The 19,722-nt window shown below is 35.2% G+C and overlaps 1 protein-coding gene and 1 long non-coding RNA gene across 5 annotated transcripts; one reads left to right on the top strand and one right to left on the bottom strand.

The window, feature by feature from the left end:
* The first annotated feature begins 1,856 nt into the window (after positions 1–1,856).
* Positions 1,857–5,379, top strand: LOC117682491 (uncharacterized). 3 transcript variants are annotated; one of them, XR_010713112.1, is made up of 3 exons: positions 1,857–2,107; positions 3,323–3,606; positions 4,327–5,379. It is a non-coding gene; the product is annotated as an uncharacterized lncRNA (long non-coding RNA). The 3 variants fall into 3 exon arrangements; XR_004596842.2 differs by lacking the exon at positions 1,857–2,107 and adding an exon at positions 2,225–2,321 and having other exon boundaries at positions 4,327–5,378; XR_010713113.1 differs by lacking the exon at positions 1,857–2,107 and adding an exon at positions 2,305–2,330.
* A 4,667-nt stretch (positions 5,380–10,046) lies between these two features.
* Positions 10,047–18,445, bottom strand: LOC105345002 (haloacid dehalogenase-like hydrolase domain-containing 5). 2 transcript variants are annotated; one of them, XM_020074026.3, is made up of 8 exons: positions 18,380–18,445; positions 13,273–13,343; positions 12,584–12,778; positions 12,229–12,341; positions 12,013–12,103; positions 11,636–11,905; positions 11,020–11,162; positions 10,047–10,929 (listed from the first exon to the last, which is right to left on the bottom strand). In XM_020074026.3, the coding sequence occupies exons 1-8, from the start codon at positions 18,402–18,404 to the stop codon at positions 10,578–10,580; spliced, it is 1,260 nt and encodes a 419-aa protein (XP_019929585.1). In that variant the 5' UTR covers positions 18,405–18,445; the 3' UTR covers positions 10,047–10,577. The 2 variants fall into 2 exon arrangements, with proteins under 2 accessions (XP_019929585.1, XP_011451266.1); XM_011452964.4 differs by lacking the exon at positions 18,380–18,445 and adding an exon at positions 13,477–13,638.
* Between the last annotated feature and the right edge of the window lie 1,277 nt (positions 18,446–19,722).

Here is a 19,722-nt window from a genome sequence, read left to right as displayed (position 1 = left end):
AAAAATGACCCCGGGTATAAATTTCACGATTTTGGTCTCAATTTTCAACGTTGAAAAATGACCCCCCGGGTCAATATTCAACGTTGAAAAATGAACCCCGGGTCAATTTTCAACCCGGGTCAATATTCTTCGTTACACCTGAGCTTAAGCTGAACGTGAACGAAATAACGGCTTGTTGACCTCTGACCTTTGACAACACAGTTACTTCTTGAATGAAGTTATCAATGGTCAATTCTGGTAAATAAAATAATTGATTTGTGATAATTCAGCACATAGTGAAGAAATCATTCTTATTCATGCCTCAATGCACACAGGGTAATGTACAGTCACAGGTACTCAAATTGTTTTGCCTTTGGTGTTCCAAAGCTACAGTTTTATTTGGATAGCTTTTTTACAAGTTCATAACTTAAGCATGAGTAACTTAACAATTAATAAAATTACGTACCTAAACTCGAGCAAAATAAAGAGATTGTTCTGGCTCGACTAAATGCTATATTGTTTCAATGCTAATGTGCTAAAGTCTTTGAAATGGGTACATCAGTAATGGACGTACAATATATTCATATATTGCATTGATTTGTGCCCTTTTATAAGTAGTGCACGTGTACAGGAAACCGGATAGGTAATGTTCACTCAAAGTACCACTCAGGTGATAATATATATCAGTTCGGGTGTATTTGTCATGTGAAGTGTTTTACATATATGGATAGTGTAACAGTTAAAATATCACTAAGCAATTGAGTATGGCCATTAGTAATAGTGTTCACTGATCGGGATGTCCCCAACTTAGTGAGTAGTGTTTAACGATCGGGGTGTCCCTTGCTAAACAGGTAGATTTCTCCGACCAAGCATACCATGGTTCCCGAGGCCTTCCGATGTCCTTGCACAATCGGGAGGCATCCGGAGCCAGGCTAGATTGAGTGTCCAATGAGAGGTGAGTAGTATTCACTGATCAAGCGTAGCATGTTTCCACAATCGGAAGGCCTCGGAACTGTAGGCTGACAAGATGTCTATAGCCCAGTGAGTAGGGTACACTGTTCGTGATGTCCCTTTCCTAGTGAGTAGTGTTCACCGATCGGGGTGCTTCTAGCCCAGTGAGTAGTGTTCACCACTCAAGCGAACCCTGGTCCCCGAAGCCTTCCGATGTGCTTGTACAATCGGAAGGTCTCAGGAACTAAGCTATACCCGCCGTCCCTTGCTCAGTTATTAGCGTTCACCAATCAGGGTGTGATCCAGTACAGTGAGTAGTTTTCACCGATCAAGCGTACCATGTATGCACAATCGGAAGGCCTCGGAACTATAAGCTATTTCAGACATCCTCAGCCCAATGAGTAGTGTTCACTGATCATGCATACCCTGGTCTCCGAGGTCTTCTGATGTGCTTGCATAATTAGAAAGTCTTATATTTCCCTTAATTCCGTCAATAATCAAGATATGAAAATATAACTATCGTCCTAAGTCCTTTTTTGGAATAAACTGCATAGTTCGAAACGCAATTGAAAATTGTCATAATATTGCATTTTTGACTTTATTCCGTAATAGATTAAAATATCAAATATGGGATCATGGTCCAAATCCCTTTACTGACGGAATAGAGAATTAAAATTTGAACTTCAATTAATTTTCTATTATACCCATTGTTTAATTTTCTTTTACAATAAATAACATCAATCAAAACAAAAAGTGATTTTTAGGCGGAAGCGCCTATTGCAATTGCTTTCATGACCTTCTACGTCATAGGTCAAATTCCTGCCCCTTTTCATGGTAAACTATCGGATGTTATTTAAACTAAGGGCACACAACTCTATACCCCCCCCCCCCCCCATACTGTTCGACCCCTGTTTAAACATCGTTTCTGTTAATAGATCTAAATTTTTACTTCGTCGTTTTTAATTATCCATTGAAAATGCCTATAGCAAAGATAGCAAGTGGTAGATATACGTTTTTGATAGTACAGGAACGAACGATAACTCTTGCGATGTATGCGACATAAACAAAGGATAAGCACGGAGTCTGATGCCTGTAGATGAAATTCCGATGGAAAAAAATAGTTCAATTTGAAATTGCGTGTTTATGAGTACAGAAGGAAAAATTGATAGGGAAACAGGTAATGAATGCTTTTTCAAAAAAAACAAGGGTGTGTATAAATCTATTTAAAAAGATTATTAGAATGATACAATGCCTATAAATTATTTGTAAACATACCAACGTTTCGCGTAGTAATCTCAGACAATACTACATTACGTTATGCAGTGTAAAATTATTGTCACCAAACCAACGTTGAGAAAAACTGGTGACTGTCCATCTTCGACATACGTAAGGTAAGTTAGGTAATTAATGTGTTATTTCTCATTGTATAAACGTCTGCCTCATCATTTTAGTTTTTCATGTTACAATAATCTTGATCGAGGAGCTGGTACATTCTTAATCCGAAATTCCCCTGACTCTAATCCCCGCTTGTATATTGTGACGTGCGGAGGAGACATGTCACAATATAAAAGCGGGGGTTAGAATCAGAGAAATCTCGGATAAGTAAATACATTTTATGAAAGAATTTATATTGTTTGTGTTAGGCATTCATCGATAATTCTGAAATGTCGGTCTTTTGTTATGAATACTATACAAGGCGAGGCCTACAGGATATCTTTAAAGATTAAAATTTAGCACAATGGAATCGCATATATAGGAAGATAACATTTCCTTTTTTAAACCTTTAATATTTTGTGACATCTTTGCAGATCTATATGTTCATATGGTGATTTTATAATTTGTTACGAACAGCACTGTATGATATTGGGTTTATTCATTTTGATTACAAAAAATTACAATATTCAGCTTGGTTTAGAAATGACTCATGAATAATGCAAATGAATTTTCTCTAAAAATATCTCAAATATAGCTTTTAAGTATCATACAAGATACAATTCATTGGTTGATATAATGAATATTCCAGATAGGCTATTAATTGCAAAGATATTTCATTGAACATTTAAAAATAATTAATATGATTTATCCTTTTACCCACTGTATTTACTTATATCTCAGAATTACCTTATCATTACTCTATAATGAAAGTGACTAAAATTTCCTATGGAAATTTCTCTACATCATTATTATATGATAATTTTGATGACTGCATTTTTTGTTTTTAAATTTTAAAATTTCCAATTCATGAGAACTTGGACTATATACCAGTATATCTTTGATCTACCACGTTCATGATTAATTGCAATTCCAAAAAGACTCAATTATATACCTGACAATGATTATAGATAATAACCTAACATATATCTATTTGTTCTATATGTATATGTTCTTTCAGATGAATGTCAAGAAACTGATTAACATTAACTGACAAGAGGAGACAATGAGAGCTCAACATCATTCTTCATCTCTGGTGAAGGGGAGAGTTGCTAAATTTGGGTGCACAGCTAAATTCAAGCAAAACAAAGAAAAAGACGGTTGCTATAAAAATGCGGTGTTGGCTTCTCAGTTCAGCACTTTTAAAGAGGGACAAACATTGCACGTTTGCAACTTCTAAATGGAAGCAGGGCATCTGAAATATGCTGGAATCCTCATCTTAATGGCCTTAATGCCATTTTCAAGGTTAGTAAATACAACTAAATTTAAATACGATATTCCCTGTGGTTTTCTTGTTTAAGAATGAACTAATTATACCCATGCTCGGAAGGAGAGGGGGTATATTGTTTTACCCTTGTGTGTCTGTTTGTCTATAACACAAATTTTGTCAAAGATATCTCAGCAACAATCGCAGATGCTTGAAATTTTAACTCAGTCTTTGTTAAGGTATGCCATTCGGTAGGATTGATTTTTCAAAATATTTGATGTCAACTTCCCATTACATGTAATGTTAACTATGCTTTTTTGTATACACATCAGAGCAGGGGTATCACTAGTGAGCATTAACTCACATATATCTTGTTGTCATATCTTTAATAATATAGTAAATATTCTTATACTAAATGCAATTAAAAACTGAAGAATTTTGGAGAAAAAAAAATTAAACTTTCATTTACAGTTCAATCACTATATTTTCCATTACTTGTATTTAATATACCAAAATAACCTTACAATTATTGATAATTCATATTGTGTGATCTTCTTATATATCTCATTCTTTATTTGCAAAATACATGTATACTTTTGAAAATAAATTATTTAAGGTAAAACACATATAAATTCAAAATATTTTATAGATTAATTTTTTTTTAAAATCCATGTTTTCTTTATTGGGGGTCAAGTATATTGTAATGAAATATTGCTTGATAACATATCCATTATTCATTTTTCATCAACACATTTTAGAATATCCTGCTGAAAAAGACAGTTTTCATTGGTATAATGGATGCAAGACAACACTAGTGAATTGAAATTGTTGTTACCACAAATGGCACACTCCAGGATAACACGCTTTCCAAAAACACCTTTACGGCATGCAGGCATAAAGGGATTCTTTGAAAGTCTATGTTCTGTAATGGTGGAAGTTCTCTTGAAGATTAGTATTAAAATAAAAACTAAAAAGTTCAAATGTCTTCAATACTAGAGACCTGTGATTTGACAGTACAACATGGAGCAATTGTAAAGGACACATAATTTGTACATTATTGAATATCAATATATAGTTATCCATAACTTACTGGGCTTTTACATTGTATTGTAACTCTCAACATTTGCATATATGTTTGATCTTTGTAAAATATGTTATAGTAAGTAAATACATTCTTTCTAAGTTTTAAACATTTGTCAACAAAATATATGAACTGCAATCTGAGGATCAATTAGAGGTCTGCAATTCTCCACATATGAAATGACTTTGAAATCATCCTGTTACTGTTAAACTGGAGAATATATTAAGAAAACATCAAAATATCTTTATTGAATACCTTTTTTACAACACATTGTCCAGATATTTTGTGAATTATTCTATGAAGCTAATTTCTCAATGGCTATTGCTTCTCAGGTAAGCAAAGTGACACACATACTACTTGTTTCTGTAAAATACTGTAATCAAGTGATGTACAAATGTAACTTCTGCATTTTTGTGAAACATTATTGTAAAGAATAAAATACTACAGTTTCAGAAGTTCAGTTTACTAAATTCTAATTCTATAATAATCTTTCATCATTTTGATATCAAAATGGACATTTTTAATAAATCGGCATAATAAATGAAAATGTATTCCTGTAATTTCAGCTTGCATATAAGTATCAACTGTTATACGAATGTGACTTTTTATGTACTTCATAAAACAAATGTTTTGATGTTTAAATTGCTCTTCTCATTGAATCTTTATTTAAGGCATGATCCAGACTAATCTGGTGCAGTAACAGAATATTTCCACATTTACTACATGTATATACATGTACCTTAATTGACATATTAGAATAGTGTTTTATCTTATCAAACTAATTCTTTAAAAGAAAATAGTTATAATAACACTATGACATTGACAACTTGCAATCATGCTTCCGCCTATCAGTACTTTCAGTACTTTGATTTTATATTGTAGTATATTTGTTTTTGTACAGAATTAATAAGATAGATTGTAACACAAATGAATTTTCTTTGTAGTGTTGTATTCTTTAATCGTTATTTCGTAATAAATCATTTTATTAGTATGTACCTATACATGTAGTTCAATGTTTTGACCGAATAACTGATAAGTGGCATTCATTGTAAAAATGTGGGGTTTTTTTTTCGCAGAATACATAGAATTCATAAATGTATATAGGATATTGCTTTAAACAAGTGACAGAATCATCAAATCATTCATTAAGAGTAAGGTAATTTCTAAGGACAATTCTAAAATACAACAGCAGAAAAATGATTGTTTTCCCATCAATAACGTCAATAACGTCTAAATATTAGCATTGCGATTATTACAGAATACTACCCATTAACAGTCGCACAAATGTTAAATCGCCATCACGTGAGGTACTGTTATAAAAAAAATAGAAGTCACAGGGGGTTGAGTACCTTAAACATGTCTTTAAAGTGTTAAATTACACAAATGCATTGGGAAAAGTCGCATTAAAGACAACACTAGATCTCTATGGAAGTTTAACGTGAAAAAAATGCAAACTTTTACTGTTGTGCCAATCAGGTTCACATGTGACAGGATTTTAAGTTGAACGGTTTAACGGCTTGTTGACCTCTGACCTTTGACAACACAGAAATTATCAATGGTCAATTCTGGTAAATAAAATAATTGAGGTGTAATAATTCAGCACATTGTGAAGAGATCATTCTTATTCATGCCTCAATGCACACAGGGTAATGTACAGTCACTGGTACTCAAATTGATTTGCATGAAGCTTAAATATCGTTCTGATACTTTTTTTCCAAATAACTTTTCCCAGAACTCGACATTTATTTAGATAGCTTTTTTACAAGCTCAAAGGTTAAGCAAAAGTAGTTGAAATTAATAAAACTTTGTAAATTAAGAGAATGTTCTGGACCTACTGTATAAAATGTATTTTGACCATTTTTTTGCTGGACCGAATTTTAAATATCTTCAGTTCTAGTGTAGTGGGCTATAGACTTAGAAATGGGTACATCAGTAATAAATGTACAATATAGAGCAGTGATTTGTGCTCTTTTAACAATCAGTAGTGTACGTCTACAAGAAACCAGATAGATAAAGTTCACCAACAGTATCACTAATGTGATAATATGATTGTGCCAATGAAAAAAGGGTGCTTATGGCATTTTTTTTCACATTTTAGATTTTTACATAATTGATTTAAACACATCTCAATGTTGTCAAATCTAAAATTTTATGGCTATACGCTAGTTCTAAGTAGAGCTTTTGCCCATTTACAGTGATACCATTTCAACAAGAAAATCACGACGTCGTGTTTCAGAAATAAACGTAAAATACAGCACTTTGTTAGCAATATCTTATCATATTGTTACATATAGTTGTATGCTTGCAGTTATGTTGAAAACAAAGGTTTGTTGTTGCTGTTGTTTTTTTTTAAATCATGAATAATCAATATTTTCTGCGGTACGGAGATTGGCGGAAAATAATTGTTTTGTTGATTCGAGTAGAAATCACACAATGCACAGAATGCAGAGATTGATTCCGTGTTTTGAATGTACATGTATATTTTATCAACTCTCAACCGTCCTTTGCCAGTAACCCAAAGCTTGTGCGTGCATTTTAAATCAGATACACCGTCAGTGCGCTGTCTTCTAGCTGTATCATCGGTGTCTATGTATTCTGCATTTCAAAATCATTTGTAAATCTTACACACTTCATTAAAACCGTAAAGAATTTTATGGATCCACTCCATCGACTAAAATAAATGTGAAAATAAAGCCCATGTCCTAAAGTGATCATTAAGCTGTCTGAACTCTCAAGTTCTTCGGTAATGGTCACAAGAAAATGACAGAGAAGTAAGACTCGTCTTGATGATTACAAAGTTATTGATTGATTTATGCTGATCGAATTTAAAAAGATAAGTTCCCATTGAAAAAAAATAAGTCAAGTTCAACGTTTTTAATATTTAACAATTACGTATATAACGATTGATCGGTATTAAAGCATGAAATGGCGAGTCAATAGTTTCATACAGTAGTAAACACAGACGTTGATACTCTTCCATGGCCATTTTGTTGTTCTTTGTTTACATATATAACTTGAAATAAGAAGTTTTAATTTATAGAATAAGAGGATGTTTGAATCATTCTCAGGAATAAAAATCAAGATAGAAACTATCTGTATATTTAATTTCATGCTTGTGTTCTTCACAAGGAATCAGATTACCAATCCAGAATCTGACTTTTTAACACCTTCTAATTACAGAATTATAGACTGTGTTTTTAAACACATACAACAGCATCAGTAGTGCACGTGTACAGAAAACCAGATAGGCAATGTTCACTCACAGTACCACTCAGGTGATAATATGTATCCGTTCGAGTGTGTATGTCATGTGATGTATTTACCTATATGGATAGTGTAACAGTTATATCACATATCGATTGAGTAAGGCCATAATTGGCTGATAGGGATGTCCCCAACCTAGTGAATATGGTTCACCGATCAGGCTGTCCCTAGCCCAGTGAGTAGTGTTCACTGAACAAGCGTACCCTGGGTTCCGAGGCCTTCCGATGTCCTAGCACAATCGGGAGGCATCGGGAGCCAGGCTAGATCGAGTGTCCCATGCGAGGTGAGTAGTGTTCACCGATCAGGCTGTCCCTAGCCCAGTGAGTAGTGTTCACTGAACAAGCTTACCCTGGGTTCCGAGGCCTTCCGATGTCCTGCACAATCGGGAGGCATCGGGAGCCAGGCTAGATCGAGTGTCCCATGCGAGGTGAGTAGTGTTCGCCGATCAGGCTGTCCCTAGCCCAGTGAGTAGTGTTCACTGAACAAGTGTACCCTGGGTTCCGAAGCCTTCCGATGTCCTGCACAATCGGGAGCCAGGCTAGATCGAGTGTCCCATGCGAGGTGAGTAGTGTTCACCGATCAGGCTGTCCCTAGCCCAGTGAGTAGTATTCACTGAACAGGTGTACCCTGGGTTCCGAGGCCTTCCGATGTCCTGCACAATCGGGAGGCATCGGGAGTCAGGCTAGATCGATTGTCCCATGCAAGGTGAGTAGTGTTCACCGATCAGGCTATCCCTAGCCCAGTGAGTAGTGTTCACTGAACAAGCTTACCCTGGGTTCCGAGGCCTTCCGATGTCCTGCACAATCGGGAGGCATCGGGAGCCAGGCTAGATCAAGTGTCCCATGCGAGGTGAGTAGTGTTCACCGATCAGGATGTCCCTAGCCCAGTGAGTAGTGTTCACTGAACAAGCGTACCCTGGGTTCCGAGGCCTTCCAATGTCCTGCACAATCGGGAGGCATCGGGAGCCAGGCTATATCAAGTGTCCCATGCGAGGTGAGTAGTGTTCACCGATCAGGCTATCCCTAGCCCAGTGAGTAGTGTTCACCGAACAAGCGTACCCTGGGTATGAGGCCTTCCGATGTGCTTGTACAATCGGAAGGCCTCTGGAACTTAGCTAGATCTGCCGTCCCTTGCGCAGTGAGTAGTGTTCACCGATAACGGTGTCCCCCAGCCTAGTAAGAAGTATTCACCGATCAAGCGTACCTGTATTTGCACAGTCGGAAGGCCTCGGGAAGTAGGGTAGAGCCGAGTGATTAGTGTTCGCTGATCTGTTGTATTCATACAGTTGAGAAGATTATTTAAATATATAGTTGATGTCCGCTGATTGATTTATATGAGATTGTTATAAGCGACATTTAATTTGATATTGTCAAAATAACTGTTGTCTATTTCTACATGGGAGAGTTCACCGATTGATTGACTGTGAGTTGACTTTTTGAAATTTTATTAGGCAATGTCATTTTTCTATGAATTACAAATACATGTAACTGAGTGTGTAAAATGAAAATTTTACAGTGTGAAAAACTGACTACCACTATACCTACATTTACATATATTTGATATACTTTTTATGCATTATTTTAAATTCAAAATACATTTTCTAAATTAACGGTACTCGGTAGTGTCTGAATATCATGAAAAGAATTTAAGGTGGCGGATCTCATTACAATACTACTACATGTAGTACAGGCACCTATCTATGTGGGCATTTTGTTTTTTGTGGGTTTTTTCTTTAAAAAAGTCGGTATGTAACTTCGGTTCGTGTTACTATATACTGTATCTTGTTCATCTGCTCCACATTATGGATTAAAGTACTATTGCTTTTGATTCAATCTATATAAGTAATAGACAAGAGAATTTTTTCGAACTAAAGCATGGTTTATTTCCATTTAGAAATGTTTTAAATTGTTTACGCTTAATAAATCAAGACAATAACTGCCAACACATTTCACTCCAATGGTTGAATATAGTAAATTGCAATTAATAATAAGATGCCGTGCCTAAACTGTAGTCAGTCCTTGGCTAACTCATTCTCCGACTTATAGTTACTTTGTATCTTTGGTCGATCATTTCTCTATAATTATTTCACACTGAACTTCAGACAGTAAGCAAAATAATAACAAAAAAACCCAATGATTAAAAAAATTATTTTATTCATATTTCAAAGTACATAATGAGAGTAAAAAAAATCACGTAAAAAAACTCATATTATAAATAAAATAGAGAACAAACAATATATATAATCATATACATGTACGTATATTGTACTAATTTATCACGTCTTATCCCTTCCAAGTCATTATTATGTATAATTGTACCATTATACCACATGTTTTATCCCTCCTATGTCATATACATGTATACTTATACCATTATGTCACGTTTTGTCAAGTCCTACACATGTATAAACGTGTCTTTCCCATTACTACCGTTTTCAATTCACAGTCACACATGCAATGTCTGGTACAGAGACGAGGCTGTCACCATTAACGTGTCACAACACTGATTTATAGACTGGTCTGTCTCAATAAGTCAACATCACAAAGTAAATAAATAAACTACTACATAATACATGTATGCCCTATTTTTCGATTTCGCATTCAGAGGTACATTTGCACAAGCATTCATTCAGATCACGGTTTCCCTTTGTCGATGACCGAGCGACTAAGTCTTTACAGAAAAGTTCTCTTTATCAAGAATATGTCGAATGCCGTGGTACACGTCAATCACAAATTTGGAGGGTTTGGCGAGTTCCGGTTCGTTTTCAATGTCACGGTGTCCATGATAGATATCGACGTCATCATCAGACGACTCTTCCTCTTCCGGTTTGTAGACCCCGGTGCCCACAAGAAGGCTCTCCATGGCTAGCACCGTCTGTTGGTAGAGGTGAGAGTTGTTTGGAATGGATCTGGAGCGAGGGAGGTAGTTCACTTCTTCATTGTCGATACACTCCGACTGTCTTCGCAGGAACCGGTGGTACAGGTTGGCCCCCACTATATCCACAGATGGGTTATCACTGAAATAGCATACATGGATTCCATTATTCCCGGTAGAGAATTTCAGAATAAAAACTCGCAAAAACAAAAGAATAGAAATTGTTTCTTACCCGATAAAGTACAGCTTCTTTATTGGGTTTTGGATTCCCAGTTTCTGGGCAACGTCTGCAATGCAGTGCTCAGCGTACCTGTAGGTTATTTCACAAGGCTTCCCGATCAGCGCTGTGTAGTCCAACTCACGACCCGTAATTTTCTAAAAGAGGATACAAATTTGTTATATATAAATCCATTGCTATAAAATTGACTTATTTGAAAATCTAATAATTTAATTCTGGTTGTAACGCGGCATTTGATTGGATAGAAAAATTTAGTTAAATTTGTATAACCTGGTTTGCACGTCACAAGACACGTCACAATGCACCAACGTACTAATTCACTTGACGTTACGTTTGAATTTTGAACAGATTTATATCATTTTTAAAAGTAAAACGGACTCAATTTGTACAGCAAATTCCAGAAAATTAAATTATAAGGAATGAACTCAATATCTACCCAAGTTATACTCGTATAACCTGGGTTGGAGCAATTTACGCTTTTTTATAATCCGCTTCGCGGATTATAAAGCGTAAATTGCCCCAACCCAGGTTATACGAGTATAACTTGGGTAGACATTGAGTTCATTTCTTAAATGTATCTAGAGTTATCCACGAAGAATGGCGTCCGTACCTTGTATAAGCTTTCCAGACATAGCAGGAACGAGCCATGGCCGAATCGCGGCATACAGGCACGGTCCATGAATACCAAATCCATATTGCAGGCGATTATCGGCAGCGGTTTGACGCCCATGATAGAGGAGGGCGCCCGGGTGGGCTTGCCTTCAGTCAGTAGGAGGTCGATCAGCAGCTGGAGGTTGGTCTCCCATAGTTTGGGCTCCCCGATCATCAGGATCGCCTCTACCCTGGGGAAGGATGGGTCGTCGTGGTACGTCCCGGCAGCCTACACAATGAACATACATACAGAATGAATATCTACATTCCTAAACAATTAAACATGACCGTTATGTATTTGATAACTATTAGAATTTCATGTAAAATCGTTCTCACCACGCGTTTTCTGTTATCGTGGTCCACCATGTCCAGGAATGGGTAAGCTTTCTGAATGTCTTCAATCGTACAGACTTTTGTAAAACCGATACTGACGTCATTAAGGAATAAACGTAGTGCACTGTCAAATCATGCTGTACAATTTACCACATATTTATACCTTATGTACATGTAAGTCAAGATTGATTTGTTTTAAACTTGAAATAGAAAGGATACTCAAGGGCAATGTCTCGGCGATGCTCTTGACCGATGACCAGCACGTGCTTGTCGTGGAACTCAGTCAATAATTTGGCAGGAGTTGGCGCGTGGATAACCATATCCGGTAAAACCTATCAAATTGTGAGTATGATTAAGGGGATGATTTTAATGAGTTACATAGTGCCAGATAGGACCTTTACAATGCACATACAACGTTTAACAATGTACTTATAAATGTAACTATACAATCACACTGTTATATAAAAGGGAAAAGATGTAATATTTTTCAGGAGAAAAAACAAATTTTAAGAGGTATAAATAGATCTAGCCACAAGTTTATCAATAGAGGTTGACAGTGGCCTATAACACTGACCTGTACGTTGAACCACTTGCTGATCTGCCTGGCTTTGTCCTCGCTCCTGTTGCAGGCGTTAGTGACGAAGGCCACGGGGACTTTCAGGTTCCCCTCTTCATCCTGCAGCAGCTTGAGGGCCTTCACGGCGGGCTCCAGGGGGTTCGTCCCCCGGGCTAACACCCCGTCCACGTCAAACAGTATACCGAAATCTGGCTGTGGAGGAGAATGGATAAACCCGTGATAAACAACCGATACAGTGTATCGTGATAATTCTGTATAACTGTCACATTATAACGTCTATTGACGCCAGTAATGCAAATACTGATGCACCTACTGTGTATTTAATATTGACCTGAGACAATTGTCTACTTAGCTTCAAAAAATAACTTATGCAATATCCCATTTTTAGGGATCTTTTCGTTAGAATACCCATCGGCAGGCGAATGTTACTCTACTGGCCTAAATTTCGCTTTAACCGGAAAGAAAACAAAACCACGTGACTGAACTTTGTTTACAAACATTGCCATGCGGATTTTTTTTTTCACAAACGGTGAAATGTTATGAAACAACAGCGGCAAATAAATTAGTTAATTTACTATTGGTAAAGTAATTCAAATATGAAAACAACAAAGTTTTCATAAGTTACTAGAATCATTTTGAATTCAAGATATTTTATCATATATACACAGCAAAATTGATCGAATTACCTGTGATGATTTCAAGGTCTCCTCCAAGTTGTCATTCAGGTAGAAATCGGTCCCGCTGCTCTCGGAGCCGTCTACAAGAAAAAGCAAAATAAATCAAGATGAAGAAAGCATCAAGTTCTATGCTTCCCTGGTGTATACCGGGTATGTCCCCTGAAGCATCCAGCGATCTGTATTAAATATTTTTTTTCCAAACAACTGAATCACCTGTAGAATATCCCGACTCGTGACGAATTCTGGAGATTAACATGTTGTTGTATTAATGCTTCTGTCTTATTTACTACTGCTGGCCAGTGTCGAGTTCTGGTTTTTATAGAGATTTGAATCGGCGTAGTAAGTGCAAATCATTTCATTGGGTGAAACAACCCAGCGCTCGGGTCGTTCATAACTCAGGGTCAAAACTCTCTCACTAAAATAGGTCAACTATCAAACTCCGGTCACGGTGCCGACAAAAAATTGTTTGTAGAATTATCATGTTTATTTGCCACGAACTGCGTTACATGTCTGACCGCATTTTTTGCTGTTTATTATTTTGTTGTTTGTGATTTTTTTTATTCATTTATCTATGATTAATTCAGTGCTCACAACAGATGTTGTGTTGTGTTTGTGTAATTTGATTGTTGACGTGTAAATTAAAGTTCACAGATATAAATAGATTTATACAGTAAAAAAGGACAATTAATATATCACTTCATGTGTTTATTAATAAGACCAAAATTAATTGTGGGTTTCATAAAAAGGAAATGAAATGATTATGCGAAGAAAATTGTAAGCATTCAGACACTATGTCAGTAATTTGAATTATGAAAAATTAAGGACATGTATCATTTTTAAAGATCTTTAAGAGCGCGCATACACTCATTATATATGCAATAGATGCAATCATTATAAATTGTAAATTTTAATGAAAACACCAGTTCACAATCAGGGGAACTTTGAATAGTTATATGCGCGATCGTCGAGCCTCAGTACGTAATCGATCCTCTAAAAAATCCCACATAACAATTTATTCACTAAGTGAGACGAATTTAGATCAGTAAACCAAGGCAGTGGTTTATGTAGGGTGCACGTTGAGCGACATGTGAAGTCTCGAGAGAGAGCAGGTCAGGCTCTCTGTGTCTGATTTATCAGTAATCACGCCGATCCAGCATGGAACTCCTTTAGAACCTTGGAATTCCCCTCTGGTCGAAATCGGGAACACAACATGAGCACGTGAAAAGAGGATGTAAACAAATCCACGTGGTTTATGACGTCAGTTGCACTTTGTGGTCGTTTTTTTGCTGCTCTCTTATCTGCATTAAAATAATGTTGTTTACTTTTGAATTTCGTAAGGAAATTTCTCGATTCAGTAGATTCCGGCAATATCTAGATTCGGCTAATATATGTAATTTATGAGTTTAGTTCTAACAAGCTGTCCATTTATTTCATGAATATTTATATGTTATGGAATTTGATTACATATCTCTCTCTCTTTCTCTTTCTCTCTCTCTCTCTCTCATTTTTTCTCTTTATTTGTTTAGTTCTGACTTTTTAACGCATTCTTTAGCTGAATAAAATTAGATCTTTATTTTCTTGCTCACAACAAAAAGAAATTAAAATAGTTTATTATTGTCGCCAAAACGGGTTCTTACTTAAGTAATTCAACCAAAGTCGTCATGAAAAACAAGTGTAGATGTAAACAAAAACATAATCTCTTATGTACATGTAAGTGTGTGGTATAATATATCACAATAAATTTCCCGTTTGTTTACAAGGGTTTAAAAAAAGTGAATTTAAGTGTCTGATTAATATTAAATGATTGACTACATATATTTCTTGTGTAAATTACAGAATAAATAAGCATGCAGTTTGAGAAATATGTTTTTTGTAAGTTTTAGGCAGAAGGAAAAAAATAATGCTATATAATTAAATGATATAGCATGTTTGTATGCTATAGTATTGCACGTTTGGCGAATCAAGATATGAAATGAAAACATAATATAATATGGCTCTCTATTTTCCCTTTTATCGTCGAATAAGTACATATCGCGGGTTTATTTCGTCGTCCGAAACACTTGCTGACAGTGCGTAAAGGTAAAAGTTTGTCAGTTTGTTTTTTTATGTAATAAAAGGATTAATATTTGAACACATATCAAAGATAGTGTAACCACAATGAGGTTTATTTGACCATGACTGGGTTTGGTCTGGACTTATGCCCTCGCCTTTGGGACAGTTCTTCTAAGACTTCGCCAGTGGTAAAGATTAAGATTTTCTGCTTGTTGCGATGCAATTTTGGATAGCCGAGACTGTAATCCGCTTCTGTCCAATATCTGTAACAATTTGATGTGTATTTCTCGCCTTTACATAGGTATCGCTCCAGTTCTAGTACTTTTGTTTATCAATATCATGCACCCCGAGGACTAAAAGGATCACCAAAGTTAATTACACAAAATGAATTAGACAAAGTTCATTAAACAAAACTCAAGGCATCCAGTTTCCTGATTTCATCACCAAAGTTAAGGTTGAGTCGAAATTCCATAACAAACTAAATAAGATAAAAACGACAACAGGCTTGATAATATTTTGCTGTATTGACGACAGATTAGAGTGTGTGCAGCAAGGTCACTCCTCGACATATGGGTACGACAGTTGTCGTCTGCGTGGTGATAACGCGGGGTAGACGCAGACGTCCCCTTGTCACCATTATGACTGTATTTACAGTCGCCTGCACTTTGTCACTCCAGACATCACAGCAAACAAGGATTGCAGGAATGCATATTAATTATTAAATATCATGATAACATTAATTTTCAAGATAGAGGAAATCGCAATCTTTTACTAATTATCCTCGTAATAGAAAGTTTAAAACAACTGGTTTTCCAAAGCTTTCACGTGCATTATGACATCACGTAATGATGCTTGCTACTGGTGATTGCCCTGTTTCTTGTCTTGGGTGGGTGAATCACGATCATGAGGTGTAATTAGGACAATTAATGACTTCGAGCTTGTCACCTGACACGTAGACATCGGTATCATATACATGTATATACATTGTACTTACCAGGTCCAGTACAATCTCCAGATTTAGCTATATAGGTTAAATAAGCTAAATAGCTTTACTAAGCTATTCAGACTCTGAATAGCTTAATAAAGCTATTTAGCTCTGAATTTTAGAGTAGCTTCATTTAGCTATTTTGTCATACATTTTTTTAAATTTGTAATATTATCAGTATGTATAAAAATCGCACTTTAGTCCAGTGATAGTTTTCAACTTTAAACTGTTCTGTGAACAATGCATGTAAAGATTACTCATCAATTTGCATCTCCTTAAAGGGGCATGGTCACGATTTTGATCAAATTCTGTTTTTATGTTTTTATTATTTACAATGCTTTAGAAATGCATTTCGAATGATCAAATAAAATTTGAGAGTCATTTGTAGAGTTATAAGCAAGATACAGGGCTCACAATTCTTTGTCATGTAAACAAGGCTCGTGCCATGTTTTTGTTTACATAGGTTCAATATACCAGTAAAAAATCTTTTTCCAGCTTATTTGTCTATCTTTTTATTTATTTTAAGCATAGATAAACAGTTTCTAACGTTTAACACATCCGTTTTAGGTTTAAAACTGAAATTTTACTTCAACGTTCAAAATGTAAACAAACGCTTTGTTTACATAGCGAAGAATTTCATGCTCTGTAACTCGCTTATAACTCAACAAATGACACTCAAATTTCGGTTGCCTGTTAAAAATGCCTTTTTGAAGCATCGTAGATATTAAAATCGGAAAAATAATTTTTGACCAAAATCGTGACAATTGTGCAAATATGAGTAGCAAGTTAATTGCGATTTTTTGTCCATTTCTTACAATAAATATTTTCTTCAAAAACTGCACATAACTAGCTTTATTAAGCTATTTTGAATAGCTTTATAAAGCTATATAGCTTTTTTAAAGCTATATAGCTAAATCAAGAAATTGTACTGGACCTGCTTACGGGGGTGGGGGTCAACTAACTACATGTATAATCTATTTGGCCTTAAAATTCATACTGTCCCGAGAAATTCTTATCTACGCAATTCAAGGCCACAAATCCATTTCATGAATAAGTGCTATGTGTCCCATTTCACAGGTCAATATGTTAGCACTTGTCCGAAAACTAACTCTTAATGACCAGATATAGATATCAAAATAAAATATGTTTTTTCATTGTAAAAATGTCTGCAATTGATATATCAACAAACAATTGTGTTTTCGATGTATGATTATGAAAGAAAATTTTTTTTTAAGTACATCATGCATTTACGGTTGGACCTTTCAAGTTTAATGACCCTGTGTATATTTCAAAGGCGAGAGGGTGAATGAAAATAGATCCATGTACTATTTAATACTTACATTTTCCAGTGTCTTTGTCTTTGATAAAAAAAAATGAATCAATTTTGTAACGAATAATTCAATGCATTTCATCAATGACTATTTTACTATTTAATCGTATAATAGCTGAAAATTGTATAAATAAAAGTAATAAGGAATCATTCTTTTGAAATTATGAGGTGATAAAATACGGTCAGGCGTAATCAAATCTATCATAAATCCCTTCGGGTTTTATTGGATTTGATCACCCCGACCGTATTTGATCGCCTCAAAATACCCATTGAATGATTCTTTATCAAATAAAAATAATATTTACATAAATATGAATAAATAAACAATTTTGGTTAATTCATTGTATGCCGCTGAAATAATAACAATATTATAATCATACATTTTATGATGAATTATTATTTTTCAAGGTATTAAAAGATTATTGCGCCGCTGCCAGTGCGGGTTGAGGTTCGGCTGTCACGTGCAAGGTCTTTTTCATATATTTTAGCTTTTAATGACCGTTTGTCATTAGAAAATCTGCGTCGTGAGTTATTGAAATAAACAATTTTGTTCACATGTGCGTAATTAGATAGAACCTATGCACACGGACTGCATATAAGATGTATTATATATATAGATAGATTATGCCTAGTACACAACGATGTCTTAATGTATATATCTATATATATAGCCGGTCTGGAATTGGAACCAAGGGGCCCGCTCTCGGTTAATCTAGAGAATAGGGTGCATTCTTAAAGGGTTTACATACCTCCTAAAACACGTACAGACAACATATCCAGGGGCTAGGCGGTGGGATTCAGATCCAGCGGGAATCTGAGGGCTTTTATACGGGGGTCGACCGATGAACCCAACCACACATTGAATGCGTGACTTTAGATATAGAGCAGGTCATCTCAATACCAAGATTTCCGGGGGTCTAGATAACCTAGCTTTGTTTATTTTTTTTTTAATAATAAAAATAACATTCTAATGATCTGTATATATATACGTTCATGACATCATGCCTCATGATTTGTGCACATAAGATGCCCTGAAGGAAAACATTTCCTCTTTAGCTTTAGAAATTCGCCTTGTTCCCAAGAGAAAACGAGTCAAGGCGACTGTGGCATTTATTCCGAAAGTGATACATTTTTTAAAGAATAAAAACAAACAATATGTTATCTTCAAATCCCGATCACGTCTATAGGATTCTTTATTTAGAATGGCCTATTTACAAACGTTTGTGTTCACGAACAGGTCTAAAACCAATGTCTTTGAATTATTTAACCATGTATAAGTGCATGTTTTATAAGTATATACAGCTGAAATATCATAACATATACTAGTCTCAATATCAAAATAAATCCGTCATTCACTCTGTATAGTTATAATATTTAAGAGTGTCCAGAGCCTTTGCAAAAGGATTTTTTAACCTTTTTGAAAAGGTCTTGTCACGTGAACGACATGCATGCAACTCCCGTCCCCAATACAAAAAAATAGACCTTTTAAGTATAATTATACCTGTAATGTGAGTAAATATAGTTTTAAACAATGCAGACCAGTTTGTTATCACCTGTATCAGCTACATCTGTATTTGTTTTATATTGGTGACATCGCGTACTAGTATTTATTCAAAAGTTGATCCATACCTTGACCTGAACACTGATAGCTTCGTTAGCAGTGGATACACGGTACGGTTTGAGGGTCCCACCTTCCCTTTCTTGTTATTAATACCATTTAATTAATTACATGCAATGTATTTGCCATATATACAATTTGCCGAGCTCGCCTTAAACTTCATAATCATTGGTTTTTTTTCTTTGAACTTTTATTCATATATTTTCGTAATTATTTTACTTAGACATTATCGATACAAAGATGCTACAATATGCCACATGTTGATTGATCAATTATTATTAAAAAAAAACCTTATACATTATATGACATCGACTCGATCCTCCAAGAAATCACTTTATATGCAATTTAAAAGCATATTAATTTTATTTTACATTAGTGGAACTACATTGTATATTAACCTTTCCTATTATCATATACATGTACATTATACTGTCTATGGCATTTACTACAATATTCCCTATTTCGCGTTTTGTA

The sequence above is a fragment of the Magallana gigas genome, chromosome 4 (assembly GCF_963853765.1).
Source record: "Magallana gigas chromosome 4, xbMagGiga1.1, whole genome shotgun sequence".
Classification (NCBI taxonomy): Eukaryota; Metazoa; Mollusca; class Bivalvia; order Ostreida; family Ostreidae; genus Magallana; species Magallana gigas.
The sequence above is the reverse complement of the archived record's forward strand: the minus strand, read 5'-3'. Positions and strand labels throughout refer to the sequence as shown.

Bases quoted from the DNA above. Each gene is read 5' to 3' on its own strand.
- LOC105345002 (XM_011452964.4), bottom strand. From the start codon at position 13,519: ATGTTAATCTCCAGAATTCGTCACGAGTCGGGATATTCTACAG. The intron at 13,344-13,476 runs GTGATTCAGTTG...TTTTTCTTGTAG, and splicing joins CGAGTCGGGATATTCTACAG to ACGGCTCCGAGAGCAGCGGG. The intron at 11,163-11,635 runs GTACGGACGCCA...ATCCTCTTTTAG, and splicing joins GTCTGGAAAGCTTATACAAG to AAAATTACGGGTCGTGAGTT.